This window comes from Engystomops pustulosus, chromosome 1, assembly GCF_040894005.1.
Source record: "Engystomops pustulosus chromosome 1, aEngPut4.maternal, whole genome shotgun sequence".
NCBI lineage: Eukaryota > Metazoa > Chordata > Amphibia > Anura > Leptodactylidae > Engystomops > Engystomops pustulosus.
Window position 1 is genome coordinate 102,806,582 of NC_092411.1, and position 24,608 is coordinate 102,831,189.

Genomic DNA, 24,608 nt, shown 5'->3' on the forward strand with positions numbered 1-24,608 from the left:
ACACAAAAAATATCAATTATTTTCTGTAAGTAAACAACCCCTTTTGTGATAATCTTCTAATATTTGATATCCATGGCTACTGGATAAGGCTACTGGGGTGGTTCCTTCCTTCTTTCCAAATTATTGTTTGGGGGAGAAAAATAAGTGAAACCCATGGAGGCCCCTCCTTGCAATCTACAGGACTTAAAGATGTTGTTTCTAGTTATCCCCTATCAAATCAACTGACAATTCAACCTATTGCTTATGTCTATTTGATATCCTGGTACGTGGACTGCAAGGAGATTCAAGAAATGTATTAAGACAATTTTATCACTTTTACTTCGGTGGTCTGTGTATATTGTATACTGCATAGCATCACTTCTTGCTTGAAATTGTAGGGAATTTACTAAATCAATACACATTGAATACACATGAAAAATGAATACAGATTTTTTTTTGTATTTTTATATTTCTAGTGTTACAAAACCATTGGTTCATAACAAATAGGGTTTAGGTGATTTTATAAAAGACTGTAAAAAAACCCATAAAAAAACCCATAAAAAAACACAAACTTTGTCCACGTAAAAGATGCTTTAATTTGACTGAAAAGGTGGGCCCCGATCCCCTCCATAAATTAGGGTAAACCATGAAGTGATAAGCTTTTCAGCACCATATAGGGCCGTGACTGAGGTTACTCAATGATAAGGCACTAAGAGTTAGGTTAGAAAGGGCATATGCTTCTCTCTAAACCCCAAATAGTGTGCACACTGTGACCCCCATTCTCTAAGCTTGAAGGGGAGGAGGGGTGAAGGAGTCACCAACTCATTGCAGGAGGGACCAATGGAGCATATGCTGGACATGATTTATATTGATCCATTGGTCCCTCCGGCAGTGGACAGGTGGGAAATGCAAAGCGGCCTGACCTGCAGGAGCTGCCTTATTATCAAATAATAATAATTATAATAATCAAAATATAAACCAGAGATACAGAGAAAGACAGGAAACAAGCAAATGTGACCCCCCACCCCATGACCGTACCATGTGATCTGCCCTTCTAAACCTCACCCAGTCAGAAACCCCCACCCTGCAGTGCTGTGATTAACCCCTTCTCTGCCTAAGACACTTGTAGAGCAATGATCTTCAGCTACAGGCATGTTGGGTGCAATAATTCGCCCCTTACAGCGAGAGACCTGCAAGCAGGTATTAACCCCTTACTAAGAACGCTGCAGGTATCTGGCAGAGCATACATCTATCTCTGCTAGATACCTGCAAAGAATCTTTCAGAGCAGTGATTAACCCTTCCATTACAGAAAACCAGCATAATACTATGTCTGCCGACCTGTAAAACACTGAAATCTGTGATAACTAATATCGGGTACAAATTACAGATACCGGCAGAAAACCCTGAGTTAAACCTTTCCATGTAATATTCAAAAGAATACAGAGGGTGGTATAAGGCAGAGAAGATATTTTAAATATGTGATGTATACAGGGTACTTTACAGGAGTTTACTGATACTGACCCCCACACTTGTCCCCTATTTTCTCTTCAGAGATTCCTGCTCTGCACAACTTGCTAAACTATCTCCACTTTCTCTAGGTCACATATCATAGACAGTACTTTATATTCAACAAGACTAAAAATTACACACAGTTTTACGTTTCAGTTTTTTCAGAATTTCTTTGGTCCCAAAAGGTTCTAACTGTATTTCATGACTTACGTCTATTAAGAGGAGATCTTCTAGGTCACAACACAGCTGTGACAATAATCACTGATTAAAAAAGTCTCCCTTTTTCACTATTAATGTTTGCATTTTGGATATTCATCAATCTAACTTTGCCATTGGCATTATGCACAGAAGCCACAACCCCTTGGCATGTAGACATAAGCTCACATGGTCAGACAGGTTGCTCTCCCCCACTCACATTGTACTTTCCTGTACCCACCAAGAAAACAAGGCAGCTATTCATAATAATTCCCTCTTAGATAAGCTGTACATCTATGATGGGTTGCTGGTGGTTTTTGGAATAGTAAAAAAACACTATCTGTCAGAAATATTTAGTTGTATGTGCGTTTTCTGACCTTTGGAGGGTGTCCATCTCTGCTCTGAATTTTGCAAGTGATGGCTGTACTGAGAGCACTGCCTGACCAATAGCCAATCAGTTCTAAAATATATGTACCCCTGCAATAACCGTTATGGGAGACATAGCTCCAATTTGACAGTGAAGGGGTTAAACATAGCAATGTCCACCTCACAGAAGCGGCAAAATTGGTGTAAACTGGTTCTCTCCCTTCTTCCCATCCTGGCATACTGCTCCCCATGATATCTGTGTGTGAGGGATGTGTGGGAGGGCAGGAGAGATTGTGATGGGGGGCAGGGTCCAGATCCATGAGGTCTCACACTTTGTCCAGTAAGGAACGCTGCCAATATAAAAGCCTTTTGGGGGTGCCATATTGTCGGAAGATCAAGACAGCCAGTCCAAGGAACAAGACACAAAGCAAAAGGAGGACAGGAATTACAACAGCTGCAGTGCTCACTCCTCCATTGTCTTCATCAACTTCAATGATTAGCACTTCTGTTTCTTCATCAGGGTCATCAGGTTGGCGGAAAGTGCTACAACCCATCATATCTTGCAGAACAGACCTTGGAAATCCAGATTCTGTCTTAAGTTGCTGGTTATTAAATTTCCAATATTTGTTGCCCTTATAGAAATATGTGAAATCTGAAAAGAAACATACACAGTTTTAAACAAAGCAATGGAGACAAATACCATAAATTCACATTTTTTTAACATTACAATATTTAAGGCACAATATAAAAAGAGGTTAAGGCTAAATGCCACCCTTTTATATCTATTTTATTTATGAGGAATGAAAAAGAGGCCTAGAGTATATACAGGCATTCCGATGTCCCCCTCCCCCCTGGCAAGAAGGATCCACCTGATGAAACTCAACATGCCTTATCTTTTGCCTGAGAAGACATTGTATAGTCTTGAAATAAAATGGCACACTTAACCATTTTGAGTTTGGTCAGTTGTTTTTAGTTGTTACAGTCTTTTCCTTACCTCCATCACTTCCCATGAATGCCCCTCGAATAGAGTCAGGGATTCCTTCCCATACTTTAATAGGTTTTGGGTAATCCGCATCTACTTCTCTCATCTCCTCATTAAACCTGTAATATCTGGGCGAGTCAATAAAACATAGAACATGTTTGTAAAAAAGGTTGACATTGTTATTAATGTTTTAAAAGTTTTTTATACATCATTATTTACTTGGTTCCTCTGAAAAAGTAGGTCTTTCCATTGGGCATCCAGAAGAGTGCAGCATCAATCCTATCACTAGGTAATCCTCTTCCCATCTCCTTCAATGACCTTGGATACCCAGGTTCAAGGATGGCTTCATCAAACACCCAATACTTGTCACCTGAAAATATACAAATTATATGCAAAAATTAGAAAAGTGCAGTGGCACTCCCAAAACAGATGAATCAACGTTAGTCTTTATTGTTTCATGTGGCAGTGCGGGCAGGCAACGGGTCGTTTTGCGTATCTGATCATATATATATGTATATATATATATATGTGACCACAACAACTTTTTTAAACAATCTTTTAACTGCATAACAATATTTATGTACAATGCAGAGAAGAAAACTGTTCTTTGAATAATTACCCTTGAAGAACACAAATTTTCCATCTTTTCTTTCATAAGCTGAGTTTATAGAATTTGGAAGTCCACGCCAGAATTGTCCAATGGGCAGCGGGTATCCATCCATTACACGGTTATTTCGTACACGCCAAAACCATTTCTCCTAAAATGAATTGACTTAAATTAGTTTTATTTGCCTATTCCTATTATATATTTCACAAAGTCAATGGGAGAACTTATATTGCAGTCTAGAGAAAGACTGTGATATTGGGTAATATCCTCTACAGGAGTATTACCAGCTTTTTTTTAAATCACTATCCACTATCTGTTTTTTAACCCAATGAAACTAAAGGGGTTATTCTCATATCTACTCCTAGAAGACAAGCCATCTGTCTGTTTAACACAATAAATTTAAATGAATTGTTTAAATGTAGCAGAAAAGCTACAAGGTAAGCAAGGAAATAAAGCAAGAACAAGTAACTAATTGATTGTAGAAATGGAGAAATAGGGGGGAAAGATTTATCTTGATGATATTCTCGCCACTTATGCCATGGCAAATTTATCAAAAGTCACCAGCCTCTTAGTATATACACTGTCCGACAGTGCAGGGCCTGGCGTGGACAGGGCAGGGCAGGAATGCCACGTACCAGTCAACTTTGTGGTATGACCCACTACAGTGGGCAGGGAGGTGGCAAAAGGGGGAAACAGACTTTATCAAGACTTTACGCCATTACAAGCCCTAATGACTCTCTCCCATGGAGTAGATGACCTGTAGAGGAATAGATACAATAACTACCAACTCACCTTAAAGACAAACATTTCTCCCCTTAAAACAGCAATCGTATCAAAATTGCCTTGACAGATATCAGGTCCATAAGGTACTTTGGGATCATCAGGAACATTAGGATGATGTGGAGTTGGTCGAGGTGCCCGTGTTGGACGAGGTGCACGTGTTGGTGGTTCTCCATGGCCTAAAAGGGTTTTAAAATATACTCTTTTAAGTATCTGAAATGTCATCTAAATGTTACTTTCTATGTGAGCCTTTGTCTTATGCTCATAAGCCAAGCATTTATGAGATAATATATTTACTCACCACTTCCATAGAGCTGTTGAATACCTCTGCGGTCATCTTCTGGCAGCTGGAAGTTCTGAGTATCCATCCATTGATAAAATGGGGCCATAATGGCTGATGGGTCGTTAGAATGTTCTAGACCCAATGCATGACCCAGTTCATGGACAGCGACAAGAAACAAGTCGTTTCCTATTAAAAAAAAAACCCACACAAAATGTATCTAATGATCTCTCATGTCTTGTTCTTTTAATGTCTTCACAGTGCAGACACCAATATTTGATTAAATGTGCACAATTCTGTCATTTCTTACCATCTAGATCATCATTCCTAGCTGTCCAGGGTTCAGCAGAATCAAAATGGGTGTCTCCGCCAATACCTGGTCCAGGAAAGTATGCATGAGCCAAAAAGCCACCTTCTCCATCAAAAGGTGTGCTATCTCCATGGAACCCCTCAGCAAAGAAAAGCATTATGTCAGCATGTTTAGCATGGCCATCTTGTATGTCCACATATCGAACCTCACGAAAACGCAGTGGGGTTACACTCTGCCACACTGCAAAAGCTCTCCGGATGGCTTCATATGTCTCATATTCACCAATTTTTGGAGTATAGTTCTGTATGCTAAGAGTAATAAATAAGTAAACCGTTAAAAACAGGACAGAATTGAATTCTAAATAAATAAGGTAGCATACAATGTCACATACCAGAAAGTGAGGTCCCGATGTTGCCATTTCAGACCCTGAATGGCATATCTTTTTCGCCTAACATTTGCTTTGATCTCTGCGCCAAATTTGTCTGGTACACCACAACGTGGCTTCTTCATTGCCCTGAAAATTAAAATTTGAATTAGAAAATTAGGAAGTCACTGCTGTAAACAAGTAAATATTGATGCCCCATAGATAAATGTGAATGGTTTATGACTTCTAATGCTGGTTCCTTTTTTACCCCTAATTTATTGGTGCTTTGATTTTCTTATGGCTCCGCCATTACCTTCCTCTCTTGTCCTCCTTTTGCTTTCCTTTCTTTAGCATCTGTATTATTGTAACTCCCTGCTGCCCCTTATTTCCCAGAAAAGGTAGTTATCCCCATATGTTAAGCAGATATCCTGTGTTCTTGAGTTTCTATAAATTAGAACATATGGGTTTTTCTCCATTCCTTCTCTGACAACACAAATCCAATAGTGGCAGCAGATAGTATTGCATATTTAATGAGTCCGTTTAAAAAAAAAAAAAAAAAAAAAGCACCATCAGTTCCAATACCTTTCTGTGTCACCATTCAACTTTCCCGTTACTGTCAGCCCATAGAACCTCTGCATAGCAGCAATTGCTTCAGTCATAGACTGTGGAGAGCGTAATGTGTGAGTACGAAGGTCTCCTGGAGGCAAATATCCATATTGTTGTAGCCAAGCCTGAAGATAGGGAAGAATTTAAAAAAACATTAGACTTGTGTTTTCTAGTTATATCTATGCCAACATGATGTTATATAATCAAAAATAAAAGTTTAACTTGTGCAAGCAACATAGTGTGTAGAATAAAAAGAAATCATTAAAAATTTTGTAACTGTAACTAATTTGTAATATTAGGTTTGGACGGAGTCGGTTTGCACATTCAGATGATGACCCGAGACCCATATTGGGAATCAGTAAGGATTAAATAGTCTCCATACAATTAATGGGCTGTTTCAGTACAGCACAATAAAGAATAGTTGATTAAATCTGTTGACCTTAACAGGACTTGCTGACCATTTTATGCACATAAATTCTCTACTCTTTTCCCGAATAGATGAGGCAGGGAGGGTCAGCAGGATAGGCATGTTGTACATAATCCTGCCCAATCATTTACAGGTCAATTTACAGACCAGGTACTTATACAAAGAAAATAAGAAATTACAGAATATTACATAGTACAATAGTACAGAAGGATGCAACACCATGTACAGGCGGTGTAATAGTTATTAAAGGTGTCTGCAACTAAGCTTTAATGTTAATCCTGGTTCTTATGCCAATCCAACATTTTTCAAATCCAATTCTCACAGAGATCAAAAAAATTTGGCTGGGGTTACAATTATATGTATATACAGTTCCGACTTACATATAAATTTTACTAAAGAACAAACTTATAGAACCTATCTTGTTCGTATCCCGGGGACTGCCTGTATAATCTTACAGGAGATTTTCTTCTAGCCGAGACTGTGCCGAGGCCATGAGCTAGTCGCACAAACTGCGGCTAACTTATGGCCTTACACACTTCTATTGGGCACGTTCATGGTGTGGTGAATGCACAATGTGTCGATGCACCTTGAACGCGTCAACCGTAGTCACTTCCAATGGACATAGGTGGGGTAGTGTTTCCCTTTGTTGTCTGTAAAGCACATCCAGTAGTGTGCATGAGTCCCAAGTTTTAAAAAAAAGTTGATATCTTTTTTAAAACATGCTTTCAATTATATAATATTGTTCAGGATTAGCAAAAGATACTGATAAGATGCACGGCAATATAAACTTGTAGCATGCACATTCAGTAGAGCACTGGCAGAGCAGGAGTTAATCCTTACATCTGCAGAAATGCAGTCATCAAAGGGAGGGAGATACATTAAGAGCTGTTGGGGGATGTTCTCAGAAGGATAATGTATTTATCTCCCTTGAGACTCCACAAAATTGACACAGCTTCAAAGAGTGTGGGGGCAGGGAATGGTATGGTCCTGTGGGTACAGGAAAACAGTTTATCATTACAGGAAAACCTTTCATATATATGGCTGGGAGGGGAAAGTAGGAATTGTGAGAAGGGAGAGGAATCTGTTGTTAAAAACTAAAAGCTCCCGAGCATCCGCCTCACATGATGAGTTACGAAAACTGGACTTTTTTTTTAACAAGTTAAATTAAACTTTTACGCAATCAGAACAGACACAAAAATAACTCTGAAAAACAACTCATCCAAAACAATTCCCCTTATGTGACAGATAACAAAGCCACAAAGTCTCAAACATAGAATGTCTTTCTATTATTAGAGCAGATCAGCAGATCCTAGAAAACTGTCTACATATGAATATCCATAGGATGATACACATATTTCATAATACTCATGCTATTTCACCATCGAAGTGGTGTGACAGTCTACTAATTTAAAAAGGAAATTGAAAAGGGACTGAGATTATTTTCTGTTGTATTTTTGCTATTGTCTCCAATAGGAAAAGAAGTCATGACTCCAATGCCTCTGGTAGTTTTAGAGGGGGAGAATGGGTTCATAGCCAAAACTGGTTGGAACATCCAACAGCCATCTGTATAAAGCTAATAAGATGGACGTTTATTTATTTCCTATAACTTGTTTTACTATTGAAACCCAATATGAAAAATAAAAGAGGAAACAATAGAAAAGGTGATCATACATATATAGCTGTCAGCAAACCATTAATGCGCCCATTTCCTCCCATACTCCAAAACATGCTGGTAGGTTGTTTAGATTGTGAGCCCTATGGGGACAGAGACCAATTTGACAAGCTTTGTGCAGCGCTGCGTAATCTGTAGGCGCTATATAAATAAAGAATTATTATTATTATAACATTCAGACCATCTAGGGATAGAGTACTCTAGAGCAGTGGTTCTCAACCTTTGTAATGCTGTGACCCCGCAATACAGTTACTCAAGTTGCAGTGACCCCAAACCATGCGATTTGCAGTAAAAATGCAATAAAATCGTGGCTACAAAGGCTTTAGGCGACCCCTGTGTTTTGGTCATTCGACCCCTGCTGGGGTCACGACCCACAGGTTGAGAACCACTGCTCTAGAGGGTCTAAAAAATAGTAAAATAAGAAAATAAGAAGAAAAGGTATAAAATAATAAAAACTATTTTCCCTAGAACTGATATAAAACTCAATAAACAGTAAAAATCACAAATGCTAGGTAGTGCTGGGTCCAAAAATGCCCGTTCTATCAAAATATAAAAACGGTTATTGCCAGCGGCGAACCTCACAATGGAAAATAGCCCCCAAATGTCCGAAAAGTCACTTTTACACAAATTTACATCACTTAAAAAAAGTGATCAAAAGTTTGCACAGTCCTCAAAATGATGGCAATGGAAATGTCATTTCATTTTGCAAAAATGATGTGTTATACAGCAATGTACTCTGAAACTGACCTCACAGTGTCAGTGTTTTCCAACTTTAGTGGTTCACTATTGCACCAAACCCTTCCTCCAGTCCCTAGTTGACGTATCCAACTGTGCCACAATTGTTGGCAATAGCATGACCACGGAGGTAATAGTAATAACAGTAATGTTACTTCTGCATGTTCCTTTTTTCGCTATGGTGATGGCTAACACTTTTGGCCCATCCTTAGGGCTCATTCAAATGCGGGATGCCCGCTGCTGGAGAGGAAGAGGTGAGCCCTCTTCCCCCCATAGAAATCAGCGGCGCAAGGCCGCACACTCGCCGAAAGAAAGAGCATGCTCTATCTTTTTGCGGTGTGCGGCCCGGATCCCCGCCGTGCCGCTATTGCCGTCCATGTGGAAAAACATGCGGCCGCATATATGTCCACGCAGACGGCCATGTAAATTTACCCTTAGACATCAACATTTGAAATCAGGAGACAGAGTGAGGTAAGTAGCATTTTTTACATTTTCCCAGCTGTGGGTACTATTACCATTAGATTCATGTCTATTGGCTAAACAGCCACATATAGGACAACCTTTTATAGTAAATCTACCATTAAAATCAAGCATTTCTATATTCCTATATTTGTTATACATGGCCTCCTTCTATAATCAACTTTTAAAAGTATACTACCCTAGCCCCTCTGTGACCTTACTTTAAAGGCTGTTACACTGTTGCCCCCCCTGCTTCCTTAGCACAATTGCAACATTCTGAATAAGCAAAGCAAAAAAAATATTTTGGGTTTTTTATCATCATGTTTCCTTTGCTCTTCAATGACCAGAAAAGGTCAGTGTACTATATGACTCCACTGTGGATAACTAGACAAGAATGTACAGTGAGTATAACATAGAGAATGTCAATGCATATCCAGGCTAGCAATGTCTAGCACTGGTATCTCTCCCAACATTTTCCAAAGTGATGGAGAGAAAAGTCTCAACGTAGTTGCATTGAGATTTTTTGAGACTTCTCACTGCTAAAACGTCTCACAGGACTATATACACCTCTTCATTAATATGGCGTAAACTTAGAACTACTGCTAGTGCAACGCCGTGCAACACAGTGCAAAGCCAGATTCATGACTTGAGACTTTTGCAAAAAGTCTCATAAAAAGTCACATAAAAAGTCTCAAAGTTACTCTAGTTCCTGCTATTGTATGTGCTGAGACGTTTTATGCATTTTGTGACTTTTTGAAAATGACAGAAAATAGACCATAAGAAAATTTATTAAAGGTCCAAAGCCACTTTAATGAACATGATGGGCAGCGGAGCTCCAAAAAATGACATAGAAGGAGACAACTTTATGATAAATAACCCCCTTAGTGTAATAGATCTAATTTATGCTTTAATGCCAATTATATACATAGAAATTAAAGGACATCTACCAGCAGGATTGAAGACTGCATGCAAATCAACCTGAGGGGCTCCAGCCTCCATTTACACCTATGGAGCCTGGAGCCCCTCAGATTTATTTGCATGCAATCCTTCATCCAGTTGATAGATGCCCTCTAAAACAGTTAAACAGGCATCCAGACAGGACAGGCAAAATTATGACTCTACATTGCAAATCATTTTACAGTTATATAGTAAGGCTGTGTCAATGCCCCTATATATATTTTATATATAGGCGTTTTTCATGTTTTACTACCTCACAACCTTGGAATTAAACAAGCTGGTCAGTGAGGGTCCAACAGATCAAGCATGAATCTTGCCACTCCATTCAATAGTATGGGAGTGTCAGAAATTGCCAAGCACTTCACTCCACTACCTGTCATTCACTGTCTTTGTAAATGCTGGAGGTAGCCATGCTCTCCCGTATTATTGAATGGAGTGGAAGAACACATGCTTGACAGGTCACTCCACCCACTGAAAAGAATGGGATCACCCCCAAAATCCACCAGATAACTGGTACTAGTGATCTTTGGATGTCCCTGCAGTCACACCCTCACCGATCAGCTTGTTATCCCCTATCCCGTGGACAGCATTCACAGGATTTACATCTTGTCCTGTTTCTACAGTTAGGTGCTCTTAAAACACATCTTTTTAGGCAAGCCTATAATATTCGCTAACTGCATGAAATGTCAACTCTCTCTTTACTAATCTATCCAATGTCCTCCTCCCGACGCTTATCCGGCAAACAACAGATACCAAGCTCCAGGCTTCTCCACAGTCTCTTTCACTTTGGACTTTGTATATAAGATGGCGGCTCATGGCTGGTTCAAGCAGCAGAATTTTTTATAAATTTATTTTATACTGTTATAAAGGATGGCTGGACCATTATACAAGCTCTTATATCTCTTGTGTCCCCCCTCTCATCCTCATAGACTGTAAGCTCTTGTGAGCAGGGCCCTCACTCCTATTTTTCCATAAGAATGTTTGTACTGTGTAATGTAATATTATATTGTATATGTCCCCTATGATTTGGCGCTATATAAATAAAGATTATTGTTAGGTGGGGTGAGTAACTCTTGTATCATGCAGATGTAAAGAGGAGAAGCTACAACATAAATGTGTAAAGAACCTTACAAGCAGAGACTTGTTTGGAATCTTATGCACCGACAAAGATGAAGTAGTAAACACTATGCTAACAGAAACTGTATTATCTCTGCTATCACAATAATAAACCCTCAACTATTTACGTACTCAAGCCTTGTATGTATCAGGTCATAACCATTAGGTAACTGCTAGCCAAGAAGCGTATAACACCACTGATATCTCCCCTTTCTTAACATAGACATGTTGTTCAGTTAAACAGGTCTGCTTACTGCAAGATGCACCTAGACTTCCATAGATTTCCTTACTCTATTTAGCAAGGTAAAATTACTGGCACATTCCACTGTAAAACCTGATGTAAACCACCCAACATCACCTCAAGATTATAAAACAGTTATGTTAACCATGGTCGGCTTTCCCTGCCATGTGCAGACTTAACCAAAAAGACAGACTCCATAATAAATTATGTCTCTTTGGGACAGTTCTATGTCTATTAGCTCAGGTGCCATCAGATTCTATAAAGTGGCATTGGCCCTTTAATACATGTTCTTATAGTCTATTTTCTGTCTGGGTTTTTTTTTCAAAAAGTCTCCACTCCAAAAAAGTCTTGAAATGCATAAAAAGTGTGACTGGAGTGACTATGAGACTTTAATGAGACGTTTTGCATAAAAAAGGAGGTTTTCTATGTTAATGCCATATTCATGAAGAGCTGTATATAGTCCTGTGATACTTTTTAGCAGTGAAAAGTTTCAAAAAACCCCAATGCAAGACTTTTTATTTAAGCCAAAAAAGCACAGGAAAACCAATGCTAAATAGCCCTCAATCTGAGTAATGCAAAATAAATAGTATCTAGATTAAAAAAGGTTTAGTAAGTATTATAGACTTTTCTAAACATGGGCACTAAACACCCAGCTTCATTTTTTTTGCTTTTGTTTGACAATTTTATTGTGTTATATGCCCTTTTTATTGTGTTCCACTTACTATATTTAATGTGTTTATAAGCATACTTATATTGGTGTCATCATAATACTACTGTTCTTAGTGCCAAAACGCCTTCAAGGTAAATTTTTACCAACATGACAATATTCTACTGGGAATGTATCCAGGGAAAATACTCAGTCTTTGAATGGGTGTAGAAATGAGTCATTTTTGTTAAAAGAACAGAAAACGAAAAACAAAACATACACATACCTTGCCTCATACACATCAAAGTTTATAAAAACAGACAGAATATAACTAAACTGGGCAGAAAGAAATAATGCCTAGTTGAGCATTAGTATGTACTCCACTGACATTAGGAAAAAAATTTGGATGCTAACTGGATCTCTGAATGGTTTAGCTAATTGCAGTGGAGGTTCCAAGGATGAGTTGACACCATTGAACATTTGCCTTAGTAATAAATGGTAGATAACAGTGCTCAGAAAGATCATCAAATTTAGGGTTCATGTAAAATAGAATAAAAATAAGGGGTGACCTAATAACTATGTATAAATAAAAATCATAAGTTAAAAATGTGATATTTCGCCTGATCTATTTCTATCCAAGATAACAGAAAAACTCCCTCTATGTTGAGATAAAGAAGGTTTCTACACCAAAATAGAGGGAGGTTATTTACTGTAAGAATGAAACTCCACTAGATGAAATTGTCATGGGGAATTTTAGAAAAGCCCATGAAATACCTTTTTGGTTGTAACAATGTGATAGGTTATAGTTAATAGAGCTCCAAAGATGGGTAATTTATCCAAGAAATTGCAATCAGGAACACATTTTCCCCTACAATGAGGATGAATTGGCTTCTGTCTCACTTAATTTTTGCCTTCCTCTGCATCAGTATTGTAGGGAAATACTTTGAACTGGATATACCGTAGTTTATCTTTTTGGATGAAGTTTATCCTTTTTTACAACCTAGTCCTAACTTAACCTCCATTCAATTCACTGAAATATTTTTATTGCAGACCATTACGAAAAACAAGATCAGAAGCAACATGAGAGCTCTGTGAGGTATGTAGCTAGTATGTTACCTCAGGCAGGATAGCAGCATATATTGATTCATGAACGTGGGGCTACTCATACAGTAAGAATCTATGACACAGAATAGAGTAGAAGAAGATGACTTTTTATGGTATTTTTAATCCATTAACATGCTTTGCTAAAAACACAGACATCTTAAACTTTCCAGACCCAAAAATTTGCTTTACAGAAAAAAAAGGTCACATAGTTCATGTAGAGGTTCATGTGATCCTCAATATCTACATTTTCTGACATTATGGGGATATAAATCCTAAAAGATGAAAGTGTTCCAAAATTGTCCCTTTTGATTTTTAGGCATTGAGTAAAAAAATTAAGTATTTAAGTTTATTTTTTTCTTTTTATGTAAAATGACTTAAAGAAAGGTCAATTTGAAACCCTAGACCACATGTTCATGAGGACCTGTAGTTGGTTTAGGGCCCCATATCGATCTAACAGGTCTTCTTTTACCACAAAAAGAACTGATTTTTGCACTGGCTAATTAGTTGAAATTCTGCTTCAACATGTATTACAACTTAGGCTGCATTCACACTACCGCAAGGGGGACGTATATAGGGCCGGCGTATATACGGCCGATATACGTCCCCCATAGACGGCAATGGGCGCACCGTACTGCTCCGTGCCCCGTGAAAAAATAGGACATTTTTTTTTTTTCAGGGCATACGGCGCTGTGCGCCATATATCCCTATGTAGAGGGGCGGGGGTGAGCAGCGCTCTCCCCCTCCTCCTCTCCCCACACGCTGCCGTGTGCCCGCCGTGCTACGGTACGGCGGGCACTGGTCGTGTGAATCCAGCCATAACATGATATTTTTCTTCATGTATTTCAAGGTTATGTATCTAATGACCATGATATTACATTGTAAATTTATAGCATATGTATGTATCAGTAATCCCTGTACACAATGTTACAACTATTAAAGGCTATGTACTAAGGAGTAACTTGAGGCTGATGTGCCTCAATGCAAAATCTGGACCAGGCACCCAACTATTATACAGTGGGGAAAAATAGTATTTAGTTGGCCACCAATTATGCAAGTTCTCCCATTTAAAAAGATGTGAGAGACCTGTAATTGGCATCAACTCTAAAAGACAAAATGTGGAAACAAAGCCAGAAAATTAAATTTTTAAAGAATTTATTTGCAGATTGTGGTGGAAAATTAGTATTTTGCCTGCAAGATTTCTGGCTCTGTAACTTTTCTTTATGAGGCTCCTCTGTCCTCCAATCATTACCTGCAGTAATGGCTCCTGTTCCAACTTATTTTCAGTATAAAAGACACCTGCCAACAACTTCAAACAGTCACACACCAAACTATGGTGAAGACCAAAGAAACATAACTGTAGACCTGCACCAGGCTGGGAAGACTTAATCTGCAATAAGCAAGCAGCTAGTGTGAAGAAATTAACTGTGGAAATGGAAGACATACAAGACCACTGATAATCTCCCTGGATCAGGGGCCCCACGCATGATCTAACCCCTGGGGTCAAAATTATCACAAAAATGGTGAGCAAAAATCTCATTTGGATGGTCCAGAAGAGTAATGTCACATGGTCAGGGCTATAGGGCTGTTTCTCTGCAGAGGGACCAGGACAGCTGATCCATGTATAAAAGAATGGGGCCAGATATCGTGACATTTTGATAGCAAACCTCCTTCCATCGGCAAAGGCATTGAAGATGAGACGTGGCGGGGTCTTCCAGCACGACAATGATCCCAAGCACTCTACCAGAGCAAAGAACGAGTGGCTACGTAAGACGCATTTCAAGGTCCGGGAGTGGCCAAGCCAGTCTCCAGATCTCAAACTTATGGAGGAATGGGCCAACATACCAGCAACAGTGTGTGCCAACCTTGTCAAGACTTACAGAAAACATTTGACCGCTGTCATTGCCAACAATGTATATATAATAAAGTATTGAGATAAACTTGTGTTATTGACTAAATACTTATTTTCCACCATAATTTGCAAATAAATTATTTCAAAATCAGTCAATGTGATGTTTTGGATTTGACAGGCCTCTTACATCTTTTTAAGTGGGATAACTTGCACAATTGGTGGCTGACTAAATACTTTTTTCCCCCTACTGTATATTGTTTTTGGTATATTGTATATTGTTTACACCACAAGGCCTGCAGGCCAAATCTGACCTATGACCTGGTGTTATCCTGTCCTTTCCCCCTGTCCTGTGCGATAGGAGCCCAGCATAAGGGCTCATTCACACTGCCGTCTGCGGGGCCGTACATGCGGCCGCAAATTTGAGGCCGCATGTACGTCCCCATAGACGGCAATAGCGGCACGGCGGGGATCCGGTGCCACACATGTGTGGCACCGATCCGGGCCGCACACCGCAAAAAGATAGAGCAAGCTCTATCTTTCGGCGGATGTGCGGCCGTGTGCCGCTATTTCCTATGGAGGGAGGAGGGGTCACCTCCTCCTCACCTCCAGCACACGGCGGTATGCCCGCACGGCGGGCATACCGCGTGTGAATGTACCCTAAGGGCAGGAAACTCAGATACTCATGTTTCCCAGTTCCCCTGAAGAAGTAGCAGTCTTCTTTCTTCTACCTGTGTGTGACAGCTGTACACGCCAGCTCTGACGCTGACAGATGTGATCACATCAATACATCTGCTGGCTTCAAAGCTGGAGCATACAGATGTACACAGTAATAAAGAAAAAGAGGACTGCTGCTTGTTTGGCGGAGCGTGAAAAGGTTAGTAAATGTGGGGGCCCTTTGGCTGCTGTGGGGGCAATCTATGAGGGCATCCTGGCTGCTGTGAGGGATACTCTGTGGGGACACTCTAGCTGCTGTGGGGACACTCTGGCTGCAGTGTAGGGGCAATCAGGCTGTTGTGGGCGGGACAACCATGAGGCTGATGTGGCCCCTGGTGAAAATAAGTTTGACACCCCTGCTCTACATGGACCACTAAGGCTCCTGTGCCTGGGTGCACCCTCTAAAGTTACACCCTTGGTTGTGTAGTAAAAGTTCAGTTATAGCCAAAAGCTCAATATTCCTCACTGTACTGACAGCCCTGCCCCATGTTCTGTATGTAATCATCACATCTGTTTCAGATACATTCAGTAGAGGATAGAGTAACACCTTAACATTCTAACTAATAAGAGAAGATTGCACCAATATTTGTTCCTAATTCCTTCCTGCTTGTATGATTGCCACCCCAATGAAACATTTATCATGAACATGTAATAAAACACAATTAACATGTGTCAATGTAGATTTTGTTTTACTTTAAACAGATACTTTCTACAGAACCTTGTGCTCCATGGTGGTGAACCACTATTGAAAATGTATGGTGCCCAGAGTTCTCAATAATAGTTATATTTCAGGTGCTCCAATACTGACCATAAACCTTATTTGTGACAGCCCTGTAACCTGCCAACATTCCAGAATTTTGTCACAATGATCATTCAAAACAGATGGCGAAAAAAGTAGGGTTTATGCAAATTCTGCCCCAAAGTGTAATTATATGGATGTATAGGAATGGGGCTTAGATGTTGTAATTTTTTATATTGACCTGTTTGAAAAATTCTTACTCATAATAGAGTACATAAAAGGAATATTATTACTTTCTTGAAATGATCTTGATTCTACTTGTTGAATTAAATGTAGAAATCAGTCAACACAATAACTACAATCTATTCTCACTCTCGGAATGTTGCATGAACAAACAGGTCTGGACAGATGCAGCCTCTTCATTACAAGAGATAACACATCACGACACAGGCAATGTTTTGTTGCAAAAAATGAGTTTAGGTAGCTTTGAAAACATGCAGTGCCTGGAGCATGGGCTTGCAGTAAACCAGCAGTAAAAAAGTCTGAAGTGTATATGAAGTGTATAGTGTGTGCTTAGTGAGCAGAATGGGTTAACAGCTTCCCTGCTGTTAAGATAGTGTCTGGGACTCCTCTCTAAAGGAGTAGGAGTGAAGAGAGTGGAGAGATCATTTTCTTATGGGCTTTGTTTTTACGTATTTCACTTTGCAGCCCAAATGACGCCCAAATCCTCTTTATTCCATGGCTTTGTGTGATCCCAGAGATACAAAATTTATTTAGTTTTTGTTTTATTTTTTATATCTTCAAAAAAGAAAATTTTTGAAAGGTGCTTAAGGTATTTTTTTCCAGGACCAGCTGACATTTTAATTGATACCATTTTGGGAACTATATAACTATTTGATCACTTTTTATTTAGCAGCAATCATCAATAAGCAGTTAAAAGAGTACTTCAGCCTTTCATCGATGAAATGGGATCTCTCTATGTCCAGCTATGGGTGGTCAGGAATATGGGTACAGCTAAGTAGGCTGTCAATGGTGATATAATATTTCATTAATAAGAAAACACCTGCCAAAAAGGTACCAAAAAGTATACAGCGACAACCTCAATACCCTTGTTATTGACCACTGACACTGGAACAATGGAAAAGGTACCATAACTGAGTACACCCTCTGGGAGAATATGGTGACAGACCCCTCCTCCTATACAATACAGAAACAGCTACTGCCAGTCAGTTATAGTTGGCAGCTAGGGCCACATCTGCCATGAGGTAAAATGAGAATCTCATCTCAGATGGCAGATGCCCGAGCTCTGATGGTGGTGGCAGCCTGGGTGTAATGTGTGTGTAATGTGGCTTTGTGTGTAATGTGGGCAGATATGATTAATCTGTTTCTTTAAGAACACAGAAGTGATATATATACAGAGCAGCGCAGACCTGTTTGGCTGCACCGCTCTGTTGCTCTGGAGGACCCAGGTAGCGTGTGATGACATCACACCGCCTGCGCCCCGGCACAGAGCATTTGGCAGGAGACGTGATGGGGACACTAGCAGATGCATGAGAGCGATGCTGGAAGTACGTGATTTATTATTTTTATTTCTTCAAGTATACTGGGGGAGGCTGTGCATACTGGGGGGCTGTGCATACTTGAGGGGGGGAGTGTGCATACTGGGGGGGTGGGTGGCTGTTTATACTGGGGGGTGCCTGTGCATCATGGTGGGGGAGTGTGCATACTAAGGAGGGTGTGCATACTGGGGGGGTGCATACTGGGGGGAGTGTGCATACTGGCTGTGTTCGCTGGGGAGGTGTGGCTCTGTATAGTGTTTATGGGGATCTGTATATAGGGACTGGATTTTAATTAAAGGGCATCTACCACCAGTATGAAGGATTGTATGCAAATGAGCCTAAGGGGCTCCTTAGGTGTTAATCAAGCCTGGAGCACCTCAGGGTTGTTTGCGTACATTCTTCATCGTGGTGGTAGATGTCCTTTAAACTTATATGGAGTACTGTATATAACTTACTTTGGGGGTATGCATTTGGGGGCTGTTATAAATAAATTAGGGGAACTGTATATAAATACATATAACGGGGGTGTGTATAAATTAGCTGGGTGCCGTAATTCAGGGCGTGTGGTATTTATAATTCTGGGTGCTGTGCAATGTGTAATTTATTTGGGGGACTATGTAAAGGATGTTTTATGTAGGAAATAGTGAATAATATGCATTTAGGAACACAATCCATTATACTGTATGTGTTTTTTTAGAAGCGCCGTGTGGAGTTGTGGAGATTCATGGAGCTGACATTTGATTGTGAATTCAGCAGAAATAAACCATGCCCAAAGTCCTCTTCCTGATGGAGCAGATCATCACCTGTAGCATACTAGATACTAGATGTCACTAATGTCTGTGTTCCTGACTGATAACTAGTGTGTAAGGTAGCATTTTTCTGCGCTTTCGGTAGCATCTTTCAATTTTCGCCTCAGGCAGCAAAAAGTATAGAAGCAGCCCTGTTGGCAGCTATCTTAAAACGTACATTCAATCATGTATTTATAAATGTAGTGCAATATTATATACATATACATATATATATAGGGGCATATCTATCAGGCCCTGAAATAATCGCAAATGCTAGTCTACTGCTAGCACTAGCGACTATTTAGCCCTCTCCGCCACCTTCACGCCAGTGGGGCGTGAATGGGCGTGACTGGACCGGCGTGGGGCTCTACTGTTCCTGCGCCGGCGCACTCGCTGCCGCCGGCGACTTTTAAGACTTTATTGCCCCTGCCTGGCGTAGAATAAAACACCTCCGCCTCTTGATGTATGCCGCTGCGAACGCCAGCGTATGGTGAATGTCCCCCACACTCTCAAATACAAATACAACATTTCCTTCAATGTCATTTCCTCTTCCTAGGATTTCAGAAAGTTTGGATTTCTATGTGGCACATGTTTTAGCCTGATATGGTCGACTGATAAGGTTTATAATGCAACTAGATCACACATTTCTATGTGTATTTTGGCTGATAATACTGTTCATCCCATTGCAAGAACTGTATGTTCATATTTTCCAGGGAGGAGGAACAAAACATATTAATGTTTTGCTTGGATAATGGGACTTGGAGTTCAATCTTAAAGGGAACCTGTCATGGCATTTTGGGACTCAAAGGCAAGTGCTGAACTCGTCGAAACGTATATACTAAGAGATAAGTCTGATGTAGAAGCAATTTGGTTCAGTATTCCATAGGTTGACATGGAGATGTAATTGGTTAAGTGTCCTAAATAGTCCTGACTAGAGTTTCCTGGGGCATTTAAGCTAATGGGGCACATTTACTAAGGGTCCGCGGACCGCATTTTTCCATTTTAAGCAGCATTTAACTGGGGATTTTGGTGCAATCGCAACGACTTTCATGTGACACCATTCCCGGGGGGGGGGGGGGGGGGCGGCCTTCGAACAACCTGACTGATTCGGACTAATTCAAAATTGTGTTGCAAGCCATGCACTTACATGCACCGGCAGGAAGATGGTGAACTCCGGCGGACATGAGCGTTGAAGCGACGCATACAGGAAATTGGACGCATAATCTTAGTGAATCGTGGCAGCTCTTCGTCAGACAACGCACCTTGGGGATCACGCAAAACGGGTAAGTTAATGTGCCCCCATGTGTGCTTGCGACACAAACATCAACTGGAGATGACGTTGTAGAAAGCGACAATCCCCACAATGGTGTTGCCCTGCATTTGCAACCATTTTTCCATAAATACGAGGGCGTAAGAAGTTAAAAGAAGAACAGATCCTGCCAGAGGGGGACACACCTGCATGTAAGTGTTCTTGGCCTTGAATCCTTGATCCTGATAGTAGATGTCCTTTAATCATCTGATGTTTATTGACTATTTAAGATGAAGATAAAGCAAAATCATTCTGGGTTCCATTTCCTCCAGAGGCTACTGGAGGTGACATGTGCTCTTTGGGATAATATCTAGGCTCGAGGCTATTGTCTAAAGCATAAACACTAAACTAATAAAAGGAATTGTAGATGTAAAAGTACAGATCATGATCAGTTTATTGAGATGAATGACATTTTAGGACAATTTATTTCTTAGATCTCATTATAATAACCATTCCAATATTCAATGTCTTAATCAGATCTGGAGGATCCATATAAAGGACCTATAGTAGGATGAATGAATATACCGATTGCCCTCATATTATCAATAACAACTCCTGTTTATATGCCAAATCAGACTTGTAATTACATACTTATGAAACCCACCTAAAAGATTCAGTGGCTGCCCAACTGTGGGTAAACTGAGGTATTTCTCACAAATCTATGTTAAGTGAAAATTGATGAGTGGGGATCCAGCCATGTGCATTTACCATCCAACCCAGCAAACGCAAGGCTCTTAGTTACATTTTGATCAAATTGCATGAGCCCACCAACATCTTCTTGGTGACCTTGTACAATCTGTAATGCAACTAAGAACCTGGATTTCAATTTATTAATGTAGCTTAGCTTAATGTAGCATTAGATTATTGCGCAATGTATGGATGTGCGGTCCAGATCTTCCTCTCCTATGATGGTAAACCCAGCTTTAGCGTACGACAATATACAGCTTGGAGTGGCCATAAATCACAAGGTTACCCATTCATATAAATTGGTGCCATATACAAGGAACCTCTTGAGTTTGTATAAAGCTGCCAGCACCAATGTAATAGTTTTATAAACATGTCCTTATATTAATATTCAGTACCTGCATCATGTTAAATATTAACTTGATTTCCACAAGCAAAACATTTGCCACTTCTAGTGATTATTCCACTTGGCTGAATAATCACAGAGGCTCTACCTAAAAGACCCAGTGTAGCTTGACTAAAGACCTTGAGGCATGTGTAAGTCATCACGCATGCGCTGTTGTCTGCTAGTTGTCAGCATGTGCAGTGAGCACTTTTATTGACCTGACAAAGAAATGGACATTGTATAATGGCATGATAGCTTCTCCACTGACCATTCATGTGCCGTTCTTAATATTTAAAATGAAGGGAGCTGAATGTGGAGGGGATAAGCAACTCTGTTCTCACGTTGTCATGTCCCAGTCCTGTATAGGGACAAATATAGGTACATGTGACTGTTTTATACTATATCTATACAGTCATAGATATAGCTTTGGCGTGTGCTTGAAATCCTTGTCTGAACCAGTGGCTCAACCAAATCTGTTTTATATGGTGTCTTCTTTTTTATTGTTATTGTGAGTCATCAGTACTGATGTGAAGCTTTTGTAACTTATGAGCTGGTTAATACTTTACTGCTGAATCCAAACATTTCTGTGATTTGCACTATAATTTGCTTAGTAAGGGAAATGAGGATAATGCACGCATACCCTTTATGGCTTGCTGACCCACTTTTATATTCCCACCCATATATTGAAAACATCTGGATTCCTTTTAGATTAACACAATGAAATTGGATAGTTAGTGGAATATATGTATTCTTCTTTTGTCTTATGAAACCATTGATACATGTACAGTTTCTGCACCCAATCTGACAAGCATTCCAGTAGTTTTCATGATCAGGAAGCTTTCCACATATTTGTATTTAGCTTTTAAGGACTGCTCAACATTATTCTTTGGATGGATCTTATTTTATTTTACTAATGATCACTGCTGTCACTCATAGGGCTCATAATACAGTCAGTTTAAAACAAGCTACTGTCCTACGATGACAATAAAGTACTATGACTACTGGATAAAAAAACATTGTTTACATTGTTTAATAAATGATAGCATTTGCTTTTGTCTATTTCAATTGATTTAGCAAGTTCCCCTGGTAACTGTAACATAAGCCTTTGATTTATGAACAATCCCTTTGCCAATAACATTAGGCCAGCACAATGCAGATGTGGTTAAGTAGTCATTGGATACGCAGATGATTGTGCCTGCCAGGAATTCGAGTATAGGTGAGGAGTCAAGAGGGGGAGAAGTCATGGTTTACAAAAAAATCCAGATCTGCACAAAATGGTGGACAGCATGGTCACAACTTATATGTAACACTAAATACTTTACTCAATCATTGGCCTTGAGTGAAATAGATGCATACATATACATTTTAGGAGAACAGTCTACTACTGCAGCTCATTTCAGATTGTTACTGAAACAATTCAAAGCAAATCTTAAAACTGTGCAAGTCTTTGTGCGAATCTGGACTAGAGCTACATCTGGGACTTAACCCTATGTGTGACAATTCCTTGCATCATTACAGTGAAAACATATTTCCTAGGTTTTTGCTTTTGCTCTAAAATGTTATATACTTTTTGGAACTAATTGAAAGCAATAAATGATCTTATATAAGAAGCAAAATTACTAGCAAGTTTCCATGTCTGATAAATTTAGTAAATGAGCAGTTGTGATAGCCATTGTTAGGCTTTAAATAAATAAAGCTAAGATATTTTAGATCTTTATTTCGGATATGCTATATGCTTCTGAATAATTCATGAACATAAATCCTCTCTTTATTTTTGCACAGTAGTTACTTTACTTTCTTTAGTCTGAAGCATCATTTGTATAGACTGTCTTTGAAATAAATTGATTTATTTGGAAAATCAGACAACATTGCTGCATTCACAAGACACATAGCTAGTTGTTAAGCTTCATGTCTCTGGTTAGCTAGGACAAGGAGACCAAAGAAATCTGTCTGTTCAATGGAAGATCCTCCAAGTGGCCTCTCTCCCCCACCTCCTCCTCCCACAATGACTCTCCTCATTCAGTCTTCTGGCTCTGATTTTCACCCCTTCTTCTCTGGTCCATTTTACTTAAAACACATTTTCCAAACAGTTTTTTCTAAAGAACGGGTGAATATAAATGAAATCTTTGTGGACTGCACCAAAAGGCGGCAAACTAGAAACCCACAGATTTGTTGAGTTAATTGACAAATATTAAAGTTTTTCTTTCAAGAAAATCTTTCTTGGAGCAAGCAGAAGAAATGACACTCAAGTGTAGACATTAATCCATACATTTTTTTCCATATCTTTTCTATCAATTTAAAACCAGGCACATCTTACTTCCCCCCTCCTATTTCACAGTAATTCAGGGTCTCTCCCTTTCACTTCTCTCCCCAAACATTGAATCTTTTCCAGGGAGCACATTTCCAGATTTTAACAGGATTCATGTGTGACCTCAGATTCCAAGGAGAGCCCAGAAATGACTTCTCCAGGAAAAAAGGAGGGAGGGAGAAAAAGCAGCAGGCTTCAAGGGAGTCATCAAAAAGCTTCAATGCATTCTATTTTATATTTTTTCAAAGAAATATAGAAAATTGGATATCATAGATATATGCAAACGCAAAACTCACCTCTGGGCTGAACTTGGCGAGGGTGAAAGTGCATACCGAACACAGCAAGAGCCATATCCAGATTGTGCTTAAAGAGTCCATTCTTAGAAATGGATCTGCAGTCAGTCTTTCACTCAGTTAGAGGTGGGAAGTTCGGCAAGTATGGAATATTGGGATTTTCTCCTGTGATTTCCCACCTCCACTCAGTGCCTGTTACTGGTGGCCTCTTTGTCAGTCACAGGGCGTTGTCCTCTAGCCGTCATCTAATCTTCTACTTCTCCATGAACTCTGATGTCCTCTTCTGCACCTTTTTGTTTCCCAGCCTGATGTCCCTCTTTCCAACAATCTCTTTACCAACTGTGTCCTGCCTCTGACTTGCAGACGTGGTCTTTACTCCCACATTTTGTAGTTACTGGAAAATGTGATGATGTACACCCCCTAGTGAACAAATGGGATATTACGTTGGAGCTATAAAAAGATGCTCTATTTTCTGCCTAGTAAACTGTTAGGATGTAGTTTATCAATTAAGTAAGTTGCTCAATAATGTCAATACCCAAACAATACTCTAAGGATTTTAACAGGGCTCATGTTAAATCTTAATTGCATACATTAGTTAATTTATTCTGAAAGGGAAATGCACATATAATCTAATTTATTATTTT

General features: G+C 39.6%; 1 protein-coding gene across 1 annotated transcript; it reads right to left on the reverse strand.

Moving 5' to 3' along the window:
• Window positions 1-413: 413 nt before the first annotated feature.
• Window positions 414-24,353, reverse strand: MMP14 (matrix metallopeptidase 14). Its single transcript, XM_072150580.1, has 10 exons — window positions 23,968-24,353; window positions 5,956-6,104; window positions 5,401-5,523; window positions 5,010-5,317; window positions 4,721-4,888; window positions 4,432-4,598; window positions 3,652-3,790; window positions 3,252-3,402; window positions 3,045-3,160; window positions 414-2,702 (listed from the first exon to the last, which is right to left on the reverse strand). The coding sequence occupies exons 1-10, from the start codon at window positions 24,046-24,048 to the stop codon at window positions 2,377-2,379; spliced, it is 1,728 nt and encodes a 575-aa protein (XP_072006681.1). The 5' UTR covers window positions 24,049-24,353; the 3' UTR covers window positions 414-2,376.
• Window positions 24,354-24,608: the final 255 nt, after the last annotated feature.